Raw genomic sequence first — 20237 nt, 5'->3', positions numbered from 1 at the left:
AGGTTTACCTTATAAAAGCTGATGGCATATTAAAATCATATTTATATGATTGGATGAACATTGCATTTCATTTGCTTATCGTTATTAATTATTATTTTATTCTTAAGTCTTGTATTCACAATGCTAGAAATCGATCCGAGATCTCTGAGAAAGAAAATTAATAAATTACATTTAAACAATTCGGACACATGATCAATTATCTTTCTTCGTCCAAATCTTAGATCGATTTCTAGCATCGTGGAAATAAGACTTTATATAGTGATGCCGATAGGCGGTCATCGAGCTCTCGCTGTTTTCTCTGCACGTTTTTCAGGCACGCTTCAGGTACTAATGCCGTGTTTTCATTATCCCTGATAGCTCTCAATATTTCTTTCGATCGCAGGCTACGTACAACAATAGTTTCATCATTGGTAACACGAGCAATTCTTGTACGCATTGTGCATAGGCAATTTGCATTGCGACTGACAATTCAAATATAAAACTTTTGTTTAGGGAACTCCAATGACTTTAAGAACATACTTTAAGAGGATATACTTTTAATCTTCTACAATCAGTTATATTACATCAAAATTGAATTTTAAAATTAATATTACATAGTTTTAATGGTTCGAAACATTCAAATCAATTTTCTGGAAAACTTTTATTCTTTAATTGTGTCGTTGTTGTAGCAAATGAGCGATATATTGTCAAGATTATGAGAGTAACAATCAAAAGATTTAAACTGTAGTCGCTCATTGTTTATTATTGACAAATAAAATGAACCGTTCCATGCAAACATATAATAAGTGATTAATTACTATCTTCCTATACATCAAGATCATTGGAAGTGGGTCCTCTAAACAAAAGTTTTATCTCTTCAGAATGTAAAAAACCAACGGATGATGTCGAGACTCGCGTATCGATAACGATTAACGTTCGATGCCTTCCCTGTCGATGAGATCGCAACGTGTCGGTTTGTAAGCATATATTACTACGCGAATACTATAATTCGTTCAATACTTGGTGCGCGATATTTTTTTTATTTTTTTGATTTATCGTGACATGCTCTCCTTTTAATCATGTCCAAATATTTACACTGGAACCTACTTCGCTGTACCTATGTCACGCATCGGACGAAAGTCTGGTTTGAAAAAACTTCATCAGGCGCGATAAAAGTGTACGTACTGGCAGCTTCCATTAGCCCCCTTTTTTTTTCCTTTTCTGTGAGCACATGCGATATTGTACATTTCCAACAGACTTGGCATTTATCAGTGAGTTGACAAGATTAAGTGGAATGTCAATAACATCGATACGGTATGCGTAAGAAAATTCTCGCGTACGCGTAAAAATGAATATCAACGTATTCTTCATTTGAAAGAGGTCAGTTAAAAATACATGATTGACAATATTTTGATACGAATTAAATTAGATTTTGGAGCACACATAATATCGCAAAAGAAAGATTTTGTCGAGGTTTCTTTCTCAAACTAATTAAAAAAGTTGACCGCAAATTCTTACATTGAGAAAAATGTTCTGGTTGTACCAACAAAAAATACAAATAAAATAAATTTTGATTATATAAATTAGAAATTTGATTACATAATTAAATTTTTTATTATTTCAACTAGAATATTTGATAGATTTAACTGTAAGTGTCTCGTTTGCACCTCTTTGATTGAATTTATTCGAATTCCAACTAATACAAGACTCTTTTTCCAGTGTACATATCCAAAACGTGTAAGACTTTTATATTTATACAATACATGTATTAATATACAGATTATCATTTTTACGGGAGCGAGAAATCTTCTCACGATCGTACACTTGAGCAATGTTCCGAATGATTGGCGAAACGGTGCTTGGTTGGCACGAATCGCATCCGCTGATGACTTCGTCACTTTGGCATGAGGGAACTGCAAGATAAATTGAAAGAATATTGCTCAGGGGCAACGATACTTCGCACAAAGATATAATTATCGAATATTACAAATCTTGCGTTTCTTTTCAAGGTAAATCACCTTCTTCATTTGCAGAAATGTGCTGCATCTCACTTTATGGCAAAGCGAAGCGAAAAGCTATCGTGCGCGGTAAACAAACAGGCGTTCTCTTGATAGAAATGGTTATCTATTCAAGTAAAGAGAGATTCTGAGATCTTTTGTACATAGTCCGGATCTTTAAAGATTCGTCGGTGAACCTATCGTGTATCGTGTATTAGTGTAGAATTTACATTCGGTTTGACCGAGTTTGCGAATATTTAGCGAAAATATCTCGAATGTAGTCATTAAGAAATTGATTACGTCTAAAGAATCAGTCCGGCGAGTTAATGAGACTGAATCAGACTTTGAATTAAAGCGTCGCTCCAGTTCCTCGAATCGTCTTAATTTGTTCTACTGACTGGACTCGATTATTGGACTCGTCAGCTCAATTATTTCGCAATTAATTACTCTTCGTGTAATTTATTTTTCAACCGCATTCATCCTTTAGTACAATGCCTATATTCTGAAAACAGGCGCGAAGTATTTTTTGTAAAAGCGAAAAATCCGTGGCGATGTATTTTATTAGCGCATATATCGTGTATCATGCTTCTCTTATATAACGCAATCGTTTCTCGATCCTCAAACAAATTAGAAAGAAGAGAGGATGGAGAAAGAGAAACGGAGAAAGCGAAGATAAATTGGTGGATAAAATTCGAAGAATCAAGCGCGACATCAGTAGAAAGAAATATGTATATTGGACGTCGAAGTTGATGGGATGAGGTGCATCGCGTTTTAGATAGTATCATCCTTGATAAAATTCTTATGACCTACGACGAAATTTTTTTAGATGATAATCGATGTATGTACTATACCGTCCGAATTTAATTGTCCGCAAATCGCTTTTACTCGACCAATGAATGGCAGAACGAACGTGTAGTCTGTGGACACTCGTGACACTGCCGAATTCCTGATTACTACCTACGAGTGTAGCAAATGGGATTATTAACGCTAAGAATAATGAACACTTGGAATCGCGAATAGAAACCTCCCCGACGGAACAGAGTCTCCTGACAGAGGGAGATCAGAGAAAAATTTACGGCGGCTGATGGGACAAATGTAACCGTTCCCAGAGATGCTTTTGAAAGCGTGCAAACACGCGATTCTGTCAACGGAGACAGATGGACTCTCGCGATGAAATGGACGTCGCGTTTATCACCTACATATCTACGAGTGTCCACGAGTGTGACGTACGAGAGATACAAATCGTGCGTGAAGTTCGGGATACCCCGTGAGAATGAATGTTCTCGTCGTCGTCGACAGGCGACGAGTCGCCCGAGATGGGTTCCTTCGTAATTGGTAAATATTGTCGTGTCGACTCGTGGTCATATGTGCACTCGATCCGCACCGGATCGCGACCAAATGTAAAGCGGGGATGCGAAAACGAGTCGCATCCGTGTCAGTCCTTGGCCACCTGATGTTGGGCATCATTATCATGTGGAGCAACGAAACGGTTTATCATCCGCATGTGGCTTCACTGTATCTCACAGAATGGCAACTTGTTGTTTACTTCCTTGGTCTGCTCCTGATCCTGACTGTTGCCGCCCTCGCTCTTTGGACTACCCGCCTCTTCCACAGAACCCCCACCGCTGCCGTGGGGGCACATCGATTGTCATCTAAGTGCCAGAGTGGATATCATCGGCGGTCGGGACGGTTTGTTGTCAAGAATCCTCTCGATTTCGCTCATTATGTTCGCGTTTAATTTTGGGATAAGCTGAAAATTACATATCTTTTTACTGTTTGTCATTGCATTCGGTTCTTGATTAGACCGCGTAAAATCCGATCACATATTTTATTAGATCACGAATTAGAAACTGATATAATTTTATAACTTTTTAAAAATGCTGAGAAAATCTACAATCTTTTTTTTATATATATGTATGTATAAATTCTGAAATATTCTAAGATTTTTCGCTCTATAATTTCCAAATAAAACTTATAAAATTTGAAGAAACATTTTCAGAAAACTTTATAAATTAAATATATGAAAAATTCTTAAGAATAGTAAGAGATATGAGAATTTTTTCCATCAGAGATTATATCATAATAATTGTTAAAAATTATTAATGAATAAAAATCAAAGGTGTTCATGTTCGATAAACCGTTCTCAGATGTAATAAATCAAATTATTATTATGTGTATAATGATGTATTATGATTAAAAAAACGAACAAAAACGCGATTAATCAAGTATTAGATCTTAAACATTTGTATTTGTGTCATTTATAAAACAAACTAAAACAATCAAATCAGTAAATCTATCGATAAGCGAAACTGTTTATGTATGTCTTTCAATGTTACAATATCTGACATTAATAAGAGAACTATTTTCGATTCATCAGTTAATCTTAGACGATATCATCTAAAACATATATAGAACAGTCTTCTGCGAAAGACAGACAAACAGCTTGTTTACCTGTAAGCTTTGGAGACTCTCATACAATTGATCTATATTGGATGCACCGAGCAGAAGGCACTGAACACTTTCATTCTTTAAAGACCACGCGATGGCCAGTTGCCCGAAAGAACACCCCAGTCTTTCGGCAAGAGCACATACGTCCCGCAATTTGTCCGAATATTTCCGAGTCTCCTCATCTGCAGATTTGTCTTTCCACGCGTACTCCTGCATTGCAACCGTTAACATGTTCAGAAACAAGTGCACGATTCGCGTTTTAGCATCACAAGACTTTTTATAAAATTATTATTTTATGTGATGAAAACAATAAGAATAATGGACTTGCATTTTGTTTAGAAATTATTATTTCTAAACAATTATTATAAATAATAATAATAAATTAATGATATCGCAATCGGCAGATTAAAATTTTTAAATAAATATAGATGAAATATGTTTAACTATTATGTGACTATACTTTTTATGTAAGCAGCTTGTTTCTAAAAATATATTAATACTCGCGTACCTCTTTATACAAAGATTGAGTTTCATCCTCCGTCCAACTAAATGAGGAGTATTTGTTCTGAAATCATAAAAATTATTCTTTATTTTGATATCATTTTCAAGTCATTTTTTTATTCATTAAAAAATTGAATTGCCATATTTTTATGACTATCTCGTTTACTTGTACAATTTATTAAAACGATGTAATTTAATTTTTTTTCAATACAAAAGTACTCGTATAACACAAATAATAATATTAGAGATTTATATAAACGCTTCTTCGATAAAAAATAAGATAAATTAAGAGCAACCAAAAAGTAATTATATGTGTATATAAATGTAATATAGATATTTATTTTAGATACTTACTTTATAAGAAGATCTCGAGAGGAACGATACTCCGCAATCTTCTGGCTTCGAAGAAACCATCCCTATGGTGACTGTAGACCATGCCATTAAACCAACACCTATAAAAAAATTGTCAATTGAATTTCGAAAATATCATTGTAAAAATTTCTTTTTATGATATAGATATTTTATAATATTATGTGTTATTAACACATTAATTGCCACTGTACGATTAGATAACTTTATCCACGAAGTGCCATTTTTATATATATCAGCATATTATTTTAATACTTAAAAAACAACGATATAAAAATAATAAGGCTAAGAGACGAATAAAAGCTCGAGACGTAAATATAAAATAATTTCTTTAATAAAGATATAAAATACGAAACGTATATTTTAATATACTTAATTATATTTATTCTTTATCAAAACTCAAAATAAAATTTTCATTTCTCTTTTCAAAATATTGAATTAAGCTGGCATTTTAATCTATAAATATCAATCATCAATTACGAAACTACGAGTTAACTCATATCTGGCAGTCAATGCATTAAGGTCAAACAAGAAGATGGATTGATTACCAATTTTGTTATATAATTCTGGCATATAGAGTTCAGGTTTCTCTCTATAAAACAGATGATATTCCGCTTGTTCGACGATAGGCGTTACACAATTAAATTGCCGACAATTCGTATAGGCTTCCATAATTTCCACGGGTGTCCATCGCGATGTACCCCAATACATCACCCATCCTTTGCTTATAACATAATTCATCGCGCGAACGATTTCTGGAATATAAGATCACGCGAATACGTGAGATACAGAGAACACAAATAAGATTTTTTATTGTGAGAAATTACTATCAGATACACGATAAATGATGCAAAGTCGATGCGTGAATCTCTACTTTTACGATGAAATAACATCTATAAAGAAAAAAAAACGAGAGCGGAAGTGTGTTTCAAAGCGTGTGAGGATAAAGGTAAAATAGCTAGATAGTTATCTTGCACACATTTTTTGCATAATATAAAGCATACATTAACGCGATACGTAAACACAAGAAGTTTATACATATTTACGAGAAAATAAATATAAAAATATACATAAATGTTTATATTTATACATATAAATATTGTGTACATATGCAACCATATAGAATACATATACTTTTACAACAATGACTTTCCATTTTCACATAAAAATACTGAGTACAGAAAAAAGCACACGATAACTAGTACGGCACAATGCAACTGCCAAACATCCAATTATTATCATAGTGGAGATTCTTTGTGACTTCATTACTAATTTCTTCAAGTCATGTATGGACTAAGATTTTTTGTGAAATTGAATTTCATTATACAATTTAAACTATAACGTAAAATAACGTGTCAAATTTTGAACTGATATAATAAAATCCTTATTTTTATTAATTATAAAGTAACTTTTCTCGTTCTACGATGAATGCATTATATAACACTATGGATTCAATATCAATTCAAAATCTTAAAATGCCAATCGTACGTACAATATGTATATCTAAAACGGTTTATATCTCGTTTTTGTACATGCATGCTATCAGACTAATAATTTCTTTTTATAATTTTAAGAGTTTTATATTCGACTTTTGTAGACGACCTTGATAAGTAATTTTACCTTTATCCAAAAAAAGCAAAATTATTATAGGACATTCTTATGGGAAACTACTTTCAAATCTACAGAAAAAAAATTTGCAGATTTTAAATAAATATTTACTCCAATAGTACTAACGAAATATTTACTAAATGTAAACATATATTTATTCGATTTAAACATAACTGTTTTATTTTGAATAAATAAAACAGTTATGTTTAAACATATTTACTATAAATAAATATTTCGTTAATACTATTGAAATAAATATTTATTTAAAATTTGCAAATTTTTTTTTCAGTGTATTATTGATGAAAAATGAGATGTTTTAAGCTCTTAATTTAAATTAATGAAAAAGTCTAATAGAAATAATAAACTAATCAAAGTTTATAATAATAATTGATTATAAACTTTTTAAACTGAAATTAAATAAAGTTATTGAAGATTATTTTTCTAGGAGAAATTGAAATGAATTAAAAGCACGCGTAAGAAATCTAATAAAATTTTAAGATGAAAAAGCAACATTCTGGTAACACGATAATGTTTCTTATATCTAATTTTAATATTAATTTTTCAATATATTAAATAATCATCTCTCTTCGCCTTCTTACAGCAGAAACAATAAAAATGTGTTTCTCTTCTCTACTCATGCTAAATTGTGCGTTATCGTGACGGGCATCTTCATGTAAAGTTATTGTCGGAATTACAGTAGGTATATCACAGTATCGTAGCACGCTTTGTGCAGTGAAGTGCCGTAAGTGTTTGAACGATGGAATGGAGACGAGGAAGAGAAAGAGAGAGAAAAAGAGAGAGAGAGGATTCGAATCTTTGAATATTACTCGCAAGAGAAAGAGGAATTGGAAAGTTACCTTCCATCGGACACATTGGATCGACTTTGTGGATCATGACAATATCGATGTACGACAGTTGCAGCCTGACGAGCGAAGCTTGCACGGACTCGATAATGTGTTTCCGCGATAGCCCGCGACCCTCGGTCCTATTCAAGAATAGCCAGATATTATCAATCTTATTAGACGCTGCAAACGGAATTAAATAGTAGTAGGAATCATAAGGGACAGATGAGACGTGTGCGGCGACACGTTATGGCACGTTTCCTTGTTTCCTTCGTTACGATGTACGATTATCGAACACGAACCGAAACAACAACGGCAAAATAACGACGGCTCGATGCATGAGAACCTAGTTATCGATCCACGTGTCAAGGCGAAGCCTCATATTCGCGCCATCCACTTGATATTAAACGAGGCCGTCTCGTACCGAGATTCACTTCTGCACGATGTGTCTCCCTATCAAGTTCTACAATCCTAAAAATAAAAGCGATATAACTTACGGACGCCTGGAGTAAAACCGTCGCCGACTAATTATCGATGACACGCCGTTTGTAATCCACGCGTAAAAAAGTGTCTTAAGGAAAGGTTCTGTCTTTTTCTGTGTATCGATATATATAAGAGGTATAATATGATCAGTAAATACGATACGTGATAAGGTATCAAAATAACCTCCAAGTTAATGACTAGCAGGAGTTTCTTTATCGACAAAAATTCAACTCTGTTATTTCGAGAAATCGCGGAGATTAGTTTTAAGATATAGTTTCCCTTATAAAATATTTCTTAATGACTGTATAAAATCATAAAAAAGAATTTCGGAGATTTTTTTAAAGAAAACCTTGTCGATTTTCCTCCATTTATCTACTTTTACGATTTGGTACAAGCATTACGCACAGTGTCTAAGCATCTCATGCTTAGTGTACACAGAATACGCTATTATAAGCCCAGCTAGAAATGATTAGTCGAGTCGACGTCGATTGGATGTCGATTCGTCAATAAATAGTCAATGTCGCGAATACTGGTTGATATTTTTATTATTATCAACTTCATAATTGTTACATTAATGGAGCAATATTGCTATCAATGTTCTATTTTCCTTTGATTAATTCTATATCGAATCGACGCAAAGTCGGAAAGTATATACTACGTGTATATCCACAGAACACGAACTAACATTACATCAATATTATGAGTTCCTACTTAACAATGCTACGTACAACACATGTACAACATGTGTACTTATTTCACATATAATTTCCCACTCAACAATATAAAATAATATAACACATATACATATGAAAATATAATTGATACAGTTACTATATATTAGTTGTGATGTTCTGCGGGATATTGTATATTCGATGACAAATTGATCGAAAGTGAATAAAAATCTTATAGAAATATTCGTATTTTAAACTGAATTAACATAAGAACAATTATGACGAGGTCGAAGATGACAAAAATATCAACTGGCATTCGACATCGGCAATTCAACTAACGTCGATTCGATTAATCATTTCTAGCTGGCAAGGATACGCGAAGGATAAAGTTCGCAGGCCGATGGGCGAGTAAGTTCGATTACACTGAAGCCATCGATCGAAAAGCATACACGTCTAAAGAAAGAAAGAAAAAAGAACAGAAGGAACGAAAGAACGAAAGAAAGAAAGAAAGAATAGAAAGAATAGAAAGAAAGGAAGGAGAAGAAAGTAAAATAAAAGGAAAGGAAAAGACCGCGCTTTCGCGTGCAGTAGCGTTACAACATCGAGAGCCACCGAGAGCACGTCGAGAGCCACTACCCAGCTCCACTATCATCAATGCTCGCTAAAACACCACCATCAATGACGACGACGACGACGATGACGATGACGACGCCACCAATGACACCGAACACGCGCGAAGACACTGGACGGCGCTCTACTCACTTGGTATTCCAATAAATTTTCGTCGTGACCACGTAACTGGAACGGTTCCAGGCGCGTCTCAGCAGGATACGGCCGAACTGGATCTCGGCGCGGTGGCCGCTGTGCGCCTCGCTCAGGTCGAATACATTAATTCCGCTATCATAGGCAAGGGCCACGACGGCCTCCGCGGTCTCCTCGTTGCTACAGCCGCCCACGCCGAATGTGGTCCACGTTCCTGCGCCCATAAAACCAAATCAAGCGACATCGGCGACCTGCATTTTGCGCCTCGTTTTTCCGGGACCGCGCGACCAAAACTACGTCTATCTCAAAACACAACGTTATTCCATCGGAAAATAAGATACTGGTATGCAAGATCGGCACGAAAATAGACCCGGTTGAGTTTTTAGCTATTTTGAGGGTTCGCAAGAAATGATAAGAATTATTACTGTGCTTTTTTTATTATATAAAAAACAGAATAATAATGGTACACTGTTAAATATCATAATGTCAAATTACATCTAATTTGAGTTATTTTTCATCATTTCTATAGGTCACTACCGCTCCTATGCAATATGTCGTTAATTTAACTGAAACAAAGGAGCTAAATCATTTAATTAAAAAAATGTATTAAATTTGAATTTAGTTTATTATTTATTAAATGCATACATTAATATGAATCCTGTTTGAAACCAACCAGAAATAAATTAATTTTGACACACATGGAAGTGAAAGATAATAAAATGTTATTTTTTAACTCAAGAGATTGAGTTACCACTGCTCTTTTAATATTTAGTATTGTACTGATAACAACCATGTTCCAATATACAATCCAGTATTTCCAATACTGGAAATCTATAGTTTACGGTTACGTATATTATAGATTTTCAGTACTGGCAGTGTATGTAGAGAAACACGACCAGAGACCACCCACCAAATTGCTGTTGTCAATTATAAATTAAGCTTAAAGTACGGAATTTCGTGTTGCTAGCTCAGCCATGAGATTTGTCTAATTCGTTTCTTGAGTCTTTAAAGTCTATTAAGCCTAATTCTACAGCACCTATTAGTAAATTGTTTTAAATTCACGTTTCAAACATAACAGCCGGCTTTGCTGGCGTAAAATTATTGCAAAGAAAGATGTGAAGCTTTTGAGAAATTATAAGTGAGATAATTGTGGAAGAATTTATGGAATCAGAATAACTAACATCGCAAAGTAACATCGTGAGAATAAGCTCCTTAATTTGTACTTTAAATAGTAGATGTATATTAGAGGTTTAAATATGTTTTTTATAATATTACATAACTATTTATATAAAAATTTGTTTTTTGCAAAAAGGAGAAAGTTATTACAAAATTACTTAATTTTTAATTATAATATTTTATTATTCTTCGTCCTCTTCTTTTTAATCATTTTATTTGGAAATAAATATGTTTGTTACTTTTTCAATCTTTTTTCAACTCATATCTTGACCACACTTTTTATCCTTATTTACTTTTGCGTTTATTAAGCTTAATTTTCTCATGCCCGTTTCTACCACTGCAGCTTAACTTTAATCTTGGTTTAACTTGCTTTTTATCTTTTCCTAATTTTAAGAATTAGAAAAGAATAAAGAGTAAATTAAACCAAGATTAAAGTTAAGCTACATTGATAGAAATGGACGCTATCGTTATAATTTTTAATGTAAAAAAGTAGATATACGGTAATATTTCGTTTAAATTAAAAAAAAAAGTTTCTATAAGAAATTAGAATTCGAAAGAAAAAAATTGGTAACTAAGCATTTATTATCGAACTAGATATGTAGCGAAACGTGTTTGCATAGATAAACATGTACAATCTATTCTACAATTGCGTAAGCGTAATTGCAAATAATTGTAATTATAAGAATTAATTATTCATAGTCGAATGGAAGAAGAATATTCAACTGTAGTTAGTCATTTCTTACAACTACGATCACTTACGATTAAGTTCACGCAATTATAGAATGGGCTTGCTATTTGAACTGCGTGTACTGTTTGAACCACCGAACGCAAATCGGTTATAAATCATAGATCGTTATTCATAAACAGTAAAAAAACATTTATACTTGTGTTGGAAACGTTCTATTCTTGTTAAAATTTTGTGTTGAATTTTTAATATATTTGAATGTTAATTTAACATAATGTTACTATGTTACTTAAAGATTTTGTGTTAAATTGATATTCGATATTTATAAGTAAATAACCAAGTATAAAAATAATGTGTTTTAAAATGTTAATTCTAAGATGAATGAATGAAATATGTATTCGTTTAACATATCATAAATATTAATTATACCGAAAAATATGTTTCCACAGTTTGCTTATAAACTGTATGTCAGTATTTTCTTTTTTTGTGATAATTTTTTTTACATAATATTTGTGTTACTTTCTAGCATATTCATCTTGTGTTAAATTAACACAATTAAAAAGTTTGAGTGGACCGTTTTGGACACGTGAAATATGTTAAATTTAATACAAATTTTACAATGTAGTCAGTTTTTATATTTAAAATCATATTTAAATACATTTAAAGTACTTTAAAGTAATTTTAAATAATCTTAAAATATCATAATCTAATCAAAGATATTACTTAAGACAATCTTAAAATAAGAACGGACTATGAATACCAGCCGTAGTGCATCGTACATGTTATATATCCGCGTCTGCAACGAAACGGGTGGGCGCGTTGTAAAATAAATAATGAAAACTTGAAATCCAACAGCGATGGTATTGGATGGACCGCGATAAAAGTCCGAGATAGCCGGTAGCGGATGCACTTCCGGGATCGATTCGGCCGCAGGTATATCTATCGCCCTATGAGAAATGAGAGGGAGGGTCTAGGAACAATATATCTCCTTCGAAGAGAGATAGCATTCACGCGTTCAGAGATCTCAGAGAAGATGAATCTCTATGAGATTAGAGGCGAAATATACATTCAGCGTACCTAATCCAACATTGGAAACACGTAGACCGCTTTTGCCCAAGTTGCGGTAGCGAATACCTGGCGAGGGGTGCTGCAAACGTTGCGCTTGTGCGGCAATGCAGCTAGTTAGTAGCTGTTCTTTCGTTCCGGTCGTGTTGCTGCAGTGCACGCCCGAGTCTACACCGCCGCCACCGCCGCCGCCGCCGTTGAACTCTTCCATGCAATCCAAACTTGCTATGGGTGCACGGCAGCTGCGCATACAACGTGCAAGAGTTATCGCGTATAGATGTCGATATACGTCGCCGTATTGTACGTCCCGTGTGACTATCGGTCGATCGGGACGTTCTAGGAGCACTGGATGGTACGATCAGAAATTCTTCCTTAGACATTTTGTAAGGGAAGTTACCGTGTGTATAGCAAGTTCTTCCCTTCTTTTAAAAGTCTTTCTTCAATTCTTTTAAAAGTCTTTCAATTTTCTAATTTCGAAGTGTAATTTTAAATGTCTCGATAATTTCTTATCGAGTTAAATGTTCGCTGAAACGAACTCGAAATGGGAAACTGATTGAACAGCAAAGTTTCAATATATCGTCAAAATTTACCTCATTGAAACTTTAAAATTTTTTAAATAAAATTATAGTTAATTATAGTTTCATTTAATTCCAGAATTAAATAAAATTATAGATAACTGATTCAAAAATTTCGTACGAATGGAATTCGAGCAAATACAAATTCCAGAATAAAAATGTTTGTTAAATAATTCTTTTTATTAAATAATTGCGTATTACAGTATTATTAATATTGTTAAGAAAATTGTTATATATATTTAATTTGTGCTTTAGTCCACAATCAGCGATTGTGAAAAAAATGTTTGGTTGCTCCCGCATTATCAATCTTAGTACTACTTTGTCTTACTGTATAACACTGGCTCATTATAAACTTCGGTTTCTCCAAAGTTTTCAATTATATCGATAATTTCTGATTAATGTTAAATCAACACAGCTTGAAAAGATTTCTTATTTTTATTAAATCTTAAACTTAAACGTATCTGAATATCAGCAGAAATCGTTTGTATCGTAAATACAACCCTGGTGAAAATCTCCTCGTGATGGAAAGATTTGGAACGAGTATATACCCATTTTAGATGGACATATATCCTTCTGAAATGGGCATATACTCATGGGTCATGGGCATTTTTGGAACTACCTATGAGGAGATTTCCATCAGGGAATGGTTCTTTTTTAAATCTCACTCTAGAAAAAAAATATTTTGCTCCACACACACATGAACCAAAATTTTGCTGATAAAATATTCAGTTAAAACGTACCGAACAAAACTGTTCAGTTAGTGTAAACAAATATTTGTTATTTACGAAACAGAAAAATGTGTTTCGCAGAAGCAAAATAAATTTTTTGTTGTATAAAACAAAATATTTGGTTGCTGTTAAAAAATACTTCAATTAAACAGTTTGCTGAAGGCGCTAAATTCATTTTCCTAGTATGAGAGGAAGAGAATATAAAATTCATCAATATAATCTTTCCAAGTGGTGTTTTTGTGTGGACATTGTCTTTTATATTTAAAATCACTGTCATACTAACTGTCGTTTTTTTATTAAGTTCAAAAACGCAAATTAACACGTTGTAACTCAGTATAAAAATATGAAATACATAATGATTATAAACACCGACTAATTGCCAGCTTAATATTACGCAGACACGAATCGTTTGACTTGTCATGTGCCCACCGACTTGGCCAAAATTCAAACATGAATAATTCGAGGAATATGTAGACATCAGTCGTGAGCGTGGCAGATGTTGAAACATTACTCGTCCGTGTAATTCAAATATTTTGAGGCGTGTAATTTTGTTTTGATTTAAAATGTTTCCGTATATCAACGTCGTTTACGCCTCGTCTATCGTAGCTCCACCAACATACCCTTATAGAAATTTAATACTGGTTAATTTATTACGGAAAGATAGTAATTAATTTTAATATTTATAGAGTACTAAAAATACTGTGTTTTTAATACTTAAAATAAGTAATTAATTATTATCTTTCAGTATTGGACTTTCATTATTCAATATTAGATTTCTGTAAGGATAAATTAACTTGTTCGATTTAACTTACTTTTTATCTTCTTCTAGTTCTAAGAATTAGAAAAAGATAAAGAGTAAATTAACCCGAGATAAAAGTTAATCTATACAGGGTGTTTCCAAATTAAATGGCAAAACTTCGGGAGCGTGTAGAGGAGTAAAAAACTAAGAAAAAAAGTCCTATAGACATATGCATATAGATATTGATAAAAATAGGGCTTAGTAAGTTCAGCAATTTGCTCTCTCTCTCTCTCTCTCTCTCTCTCTCTCTCTCTCTCTCTCTCTCTCTATCCCTATCTCTATCTCTCTCTTTTCTCAGATTACAGTTTTATATAATACATGACATAAACCCGAAGAAGAAAAACTTATTGCGGCCAAAGTTAGCTACAAGTGACGTTGGTGCAACCGAGTCTAAGTAAGCTAATACACCCCAATGCTCTCGCAGGTCGTTCGAGTTGAGGGGTGGCGAGGGGGTGCGATGGCAGCTAAGCGTCATTGGATACCGACGATCGTCGTCGGTGGTACATTCTCGTCGAGTTATTCGTGTTTGAATTTCACTCAGCTCGAATAAGCTTGGTCGATCGTTTGCGAGCGCAGCCTTAGAAAGGCGCAGCCTTCCAAGAACATCTGGGAGCGTCCGAGAAACGCGCTACCGTCTGTGCCCCTTTAAAAGCTAAAACTACCACTGCGAGTCCGCCACCACCGCGATGTGGGTCACCGGTGCGCAAGGGACGAAGGAGCAGCGGAGGGAGGAAGAGAGGCGATAGGTCTCGGGTCGGGGAATATCGTCTTTCGCTCGAGTGCCCGGTGTATCGTGTATACCGATCACTTTGCCCCGACATCACCTAGACGCGATTACTTTGTGAATTACCCACGTTTAATAATTAAAGCCCCGCCGAAATACTCCCGATAATCCGCTTGTTGTGGAGCAAGTCGCGGAACGACGTTCGATCGATATAATAGCGTTTAGCGGAACGGAATGTATAGGGAAAAAAAAACCGAGAGTATCCAGACGATACAAAAGCCAGATTGGCTTTTGCGTGTTTGTGGGAAACAACAAAATAACAGAGATGAAAATAAACGGGCGTGCGTTTTTATAAGTCTCTAGGAAGCTTTATTTTACTAGTTATGCACGGAAAGAATGGTTTTATTTGCTGAAGTATATAAAAATTAAGGTATAAACGGAGATTTGAAAATAACTATGTTGGACCATCAAAATAATTATGTAGGACGCTCAAGCGTAGTGATAATCGACTATGTTCAGAAACTTCATCCAAGTACACACAAGTATAATTTTATCCCTGTTTATTTGGTGAACAAGAATAGAACGATAATATCCTAAATTTGCGAATTCCTAAATTATTATTATCTAAGCATCTTACATAATTATTTTGATGGTCCAACATAATTATTTTCAGGTCTGTGTCTGTTTTAATTTTTACATCAATACATTAAATTAATGACACTATATGATGGTGCAAAAAGTTTTGACATTCTAGCAATCAACTTGAGCATCCTACATAATTATTTTGACGGTCTAACATAATTATTGCCAAATATAACTAATTAAAATTTTTTGATATTTCAGCAAAACCGTTCCTTCCGTGTTCCTTCTTAAAATTTCGAGTCGAAATTCTATTTTATTAGAAATAGAAGCCCTTTCGAAAAGAAACTACCAAATTCGAAAAGGTTGAAATTAAAGTTGTTCGTTTTTCGCGTCTGTCGCGAAATTAATGGGAGGGACTTTTGGGCAGGACAACTTTAATTGAAACGCGCACGATATTTCACAGATATTCCACATCGCCGTGACATCGTTGGTTTTTTTTTCTCTTTTGTCACGACCTCGCGACAATGAGCGAAATCCTTTGACTCATTCGCGGGTAGAGTTACCAGCCGTACACGTACTCTTTTCGAGATCGTAAAACTTTTCTAGTCATTGATTAAAATTTGACATTTATAAAATTACATTAATAAGAATTGTCAAAAAAATGACGTTCCAGAAATCTTATTGTATTAAATATATACATTTAACGCATAAAAAAATTATATACTCCTTCTTCCACCCCCGGAGACTATCAACTTTTTTTAAAAGGTGTACATATGTACTCCTTTCCCTTGATCCAGACTTTCATTCACGGAGTATGTTTTATTTACGTACCGATAAATTGTAGGCAGTGGATAAGAATCGTCGTCCTCCATACTGCTGTTTGTGTTTGCGTTGTTGTTCGTGTCATTTCCCGCTGTCGAGGTATTGCCAAGATTACACAGCATTAATCGTGACATCGCTGATGCCGTTGTGGAATGTTTCAGTCTAAATTGGAAACACTTTCGGAGGGAGGGAGGACGTATAGAGAGCAGGCCGATATCACGGTGTGGATACGATACACACGTACTTGACTCCTAATGCGGCAATCATGCCCGTTGAAACGCGCTTTGTGAAAACTCGAAGCTCCTGGTCGCGTATTTTATTTTAATGAGCGGTCTCCTCCGTCTCGCTGCTCGTACCGCGCTCTTTCTCTTCACCTCGGCACTTGGGCGCGATCTTTGGCGCGTGGCAAACGGGCATCGCAATTGTAATCCGAAACTATCCCGAAATGCGTGTATGTACAGACTATATGGGTGATCGATCGAGTTGATTCGAATCAATCTCGTGATTATTGCACGTGCGATGCATATAGGCACTAATTAAATTTTCCTTCCCTCACACACACACACACAGTTAAGAAATCACGCTTTAGGCACCACTTATTGAAGAGCATATAACTCCACAGAGTTTTCTCGTGCTAGCAGTCAGCACAAGTCAATCCGCGCTCAGGGAAGGGAGAAGGTGGGGTGACATCGGTGGGTTACTTCGCGGTTTCCTCGATAACACGTCCGACTCCGTGGATCCTCCGCGGACCGGGTCGAAACGCTCCGAGAGACGGGTCGAGTATGATCGATACGAAACTGTAGGGGAATTTGATCTACCCCTAACGTCGGCCGTCAATGCAACGAAAGGGTATCAAGGATGCCGGGTGCGACGGCGACGATCGCGAACTGTGGCAAGGGGTTGTTACAGTTTCGCGTTACGATCCATCATCCATCGGTCGTCACCCCACGATCGCGTTGGCACTACGTCACGAGGACCGGTGCTACTCGGTCGCCGGTGCCCGTCGCCGTGCCCGCGAACGTAGACTCCCGTAACTCGCGTATCGCGGGTCACGTAACGCGCGCGGCGACGATAACGGGCATTATCGGAGAGCCGCGGATCGGACGCGAGCATAAGTGGGCGCTTGCGAGCCGATCGTACGGCGCGGCGCGGCGCGGCAATAACGAGCTTTCATAAAGGAACACACACAAATCTCGAACGGAACATCGGTAAAAATGGGGGAAAGTGAGTGAGGATGGGAGAAAGAAAGTCCGGTGAGAAAGAAAGAGAGAGAGAGAGAAAAGAGATAGAGAGAGAGAGTGAGAGAGAGAGAGAGAGAGAAAGAGACGGCGAGTGTCGTGCTCCCCGCACGTAGGTAACACTGCGCGCACACCGCTCGACACCCGCTGCCGATTCCCACCTTTCTCCTCTTCGGTGGCGGAGGAGCGCGATGCAACCCCCGTGCAACCCTCCAACCTCCCCACCGCCCCCCGTCATGATGGCGGCTGCTGCGCGCGCCCCTTTTTCTCCTCGCTACATGCGCGCGCGCGCGCGCGTGCCTCTCCACTCCCGCGCTAAAAACGTGAAATTTGTCGCGAGGCGACACGAATTAAGCTATCTGTACATAGGTTGCTTTCCATTTAGTGACACAAGTCAACACAAACGTCGTTATGTCTCTCTTTGCAGTCCATGAGTAATAAAGACGGAACGTGTTGATTTGTATCAAATGGAAAGCGCCCTATATAATTCACAATCTGATTTAAATTTAAATGTCGACGCTTTAAATGTCAATGCTGTTGCAGTTCGATTCATTGCGTGCGGTTGGTTTGCATTTGTGATTATCTTGCGTGCGGGGATAAGTCATTCTGCGTCTGCGTTTTCGAGTTATATTTGCGATTTGCGAATGTAGAGACAGTTTTACAGCGCCGTGCGAATCCATGTTAACTCCGGTATCATCTGACCATGACTCGAACCTTCGACCACGATATGGCCGTAAGTCCCATACAGCATCCAAGACACATGTCCGAAAATATAAGACGCCTTAAAAACCCTTAAAAGACGCTTTAGACATCTAAAAAAACATATCTTTGAAGTTTCTATAATATCTCAGTTTTGGATTTTTTGTTTATCCTGCACTAAGAAAAATGTCTAATTGGATTAATTTTGACACCATTTTCATGATGACTCGTGTTCTTCTCTTTTATTATTATTCTCGACAAATGTTGCACATGAAAAATACTATAGTATATATTATGTATGTTATAGATTTTCATACGTGGTATAGATTCAAGAATATAGGCCATAATATATCGCGCGATGAGTTGAACAATCTGAATTCTGACAAATCGAGGGACCTCGATAAAGGACCGAATAAGAATTCGGTCTAACGTGAGAAAAGGGAGAAACGCTTCTCTTTATTCTTCGTACATCGTTTACGAAACTGGCAAGAATAAGTTGTCGATTCGATGATTTCGAAAACGTGACGTTCATCGTCGTCGTGCTATCGCACGACTCAGCATTATTCTATCGAGCATTATTCTAGATTTCTATCTTCCGCATCGTCAACGACGCATGCGCGCGTTAAATTTCTTTTTGGAAAAACTACAGGAACGACGACCGCGGTGTCCGTTTTTCTATGATTGCGCACCTTCTCTTGTATATATATTAGGCAGACAAAAGCGCGTCTTAATTAGTGCCTTCAAACGCAATCACGACGGAGAACTTTCAGAAAGTATATATCTTTCCTTTACTTTCTCACGAATGAGTCTAGGATATTATCGGCAATTATAAACGAAAAAAGATGTTCTAAAAATTTTATTTTATTTTTACCCTGCACACAAAAGTACAGCCTTGGTCATAAAGCGCTTCCACACAAACGTTCTATATCTAACGAAACATAAATTGAAAACGATTTTATTGGAAAGTAATATTTATTTTTATAAGAAATATTTATTTTTACATCAATTTTAATATTTTGTTAGTCCGCCTTTGACTTTTATTATCCCCTTTTTCCAAGGAAAAGGCTAATAAAAGTTAAAGATAATCAATTTTTCCTTATGTAATAAATTGAGGGTACTTCATACTGGCTAAGGCTGTATAGTATAAGCAAAAGGAGTTACGAAGAAAGTCGTCGTAAATTGATTCTAATATAATTTCACTTTTGTTAAAATTACTTACTGTCTCTTCTTAATAAAAAAATAGATTAAATAATATAATACAAATACTAAGGAACACCAAGTTAAGAGAAAATCAAAATAATTTTATTTTAACATCATAAAAGTCAAAATAACGATTTTGTAACAAAAATTGATTGTTTAAACGTTAAGAATCAAAATAAAATCATATTGATTTTTTATTGACTCTTGTGTTTCGCGAGTAAGAGCATCTTTGGATGCTTATGCTTATAAGCTTATTGATAAAAAGCATCTCTAAAAGAAGCGTG

At 35.4% G+C, this 20237-nt stretch overlaps 1 protein-coding gene across 2 annotated transcripts in view; it reads right to left on the bottom strand.

The window, feature by feature from the left end:
- Window positions 1–1641: 1641 nt before the first annotated feature.
- The window catches only part of Hk (potassium voltage-gated channel subfamily A regulatory beta subunit hyperkinetic), a 19814-nt gene continuing 1218 nt past the window's right edge, over window positions 1642–20237 (bottom strand). Inside the window, exons 1-9 of one of the 2 annotated variants that reach the window (XM_018448965.1) lie at window positions 16826–17102; window positions 12599–12828; window positions 9661–9874; window positions 7760–7887; window positions 5843–6049; window positions 5280–5377; window positions 4933–4989; window positions 4428–4634; window positions 1642–3726 (exon numbers count right to left, since the gene is read on the bottom strand). In XM_018448965.1, coding sequence (XP_018304467.1) covers window positions 3625–3726; window positions 4428–4634; window positions 4933–4989; window positions 5280–5377; window positions 5843–6049; window positions 7760–7887; window positions 9661–9874; window positions 12599–12828; window positions 16826–16950 — 1368 coding nt within the window. In that variant the 5' untranslated portion in view covers window positions 16951–17102 and the 3' untranslated portion in view covers window positions 1642–3624. Of the gene's footprint in view, window positions 3727–4427; window positions 4635–4932; window positions 4990–5279; window positions 5378–5842; window positions 6050–7759; window positions 7888–9660; window positions 9875–12598; window positions 12829–16825; window positions 17103–20237 lie in introns of those variants that run through there. The other variant, XM_018448966.1, reaches the window with a different exon arrangement.

The sequence above is a fragment of the Mycetomoellerius zeteki genome, unplaced genomic scaffold (assembly GCF_001594055.1).
Source record: "Mycetomoellerius zeteki isolate Tzet28-1 unplaced genomic scaffold, Tzet1.0 scaffold228, whole genome shotgun sequence".
Taxonomy (NCBI): domain Eukaryota; kingdom Metazoa; phylum Arthropoda; class Insecta; order Hymenoptera; family Formicidae; genus Mycetomoellerius; species Mycetomoellerius zeteki.
The sequence above is the reverse complement of the archived record's forward strand: the minus strand, read 5'-3'. Positions and strand labels throughout refer to the sequence as shown.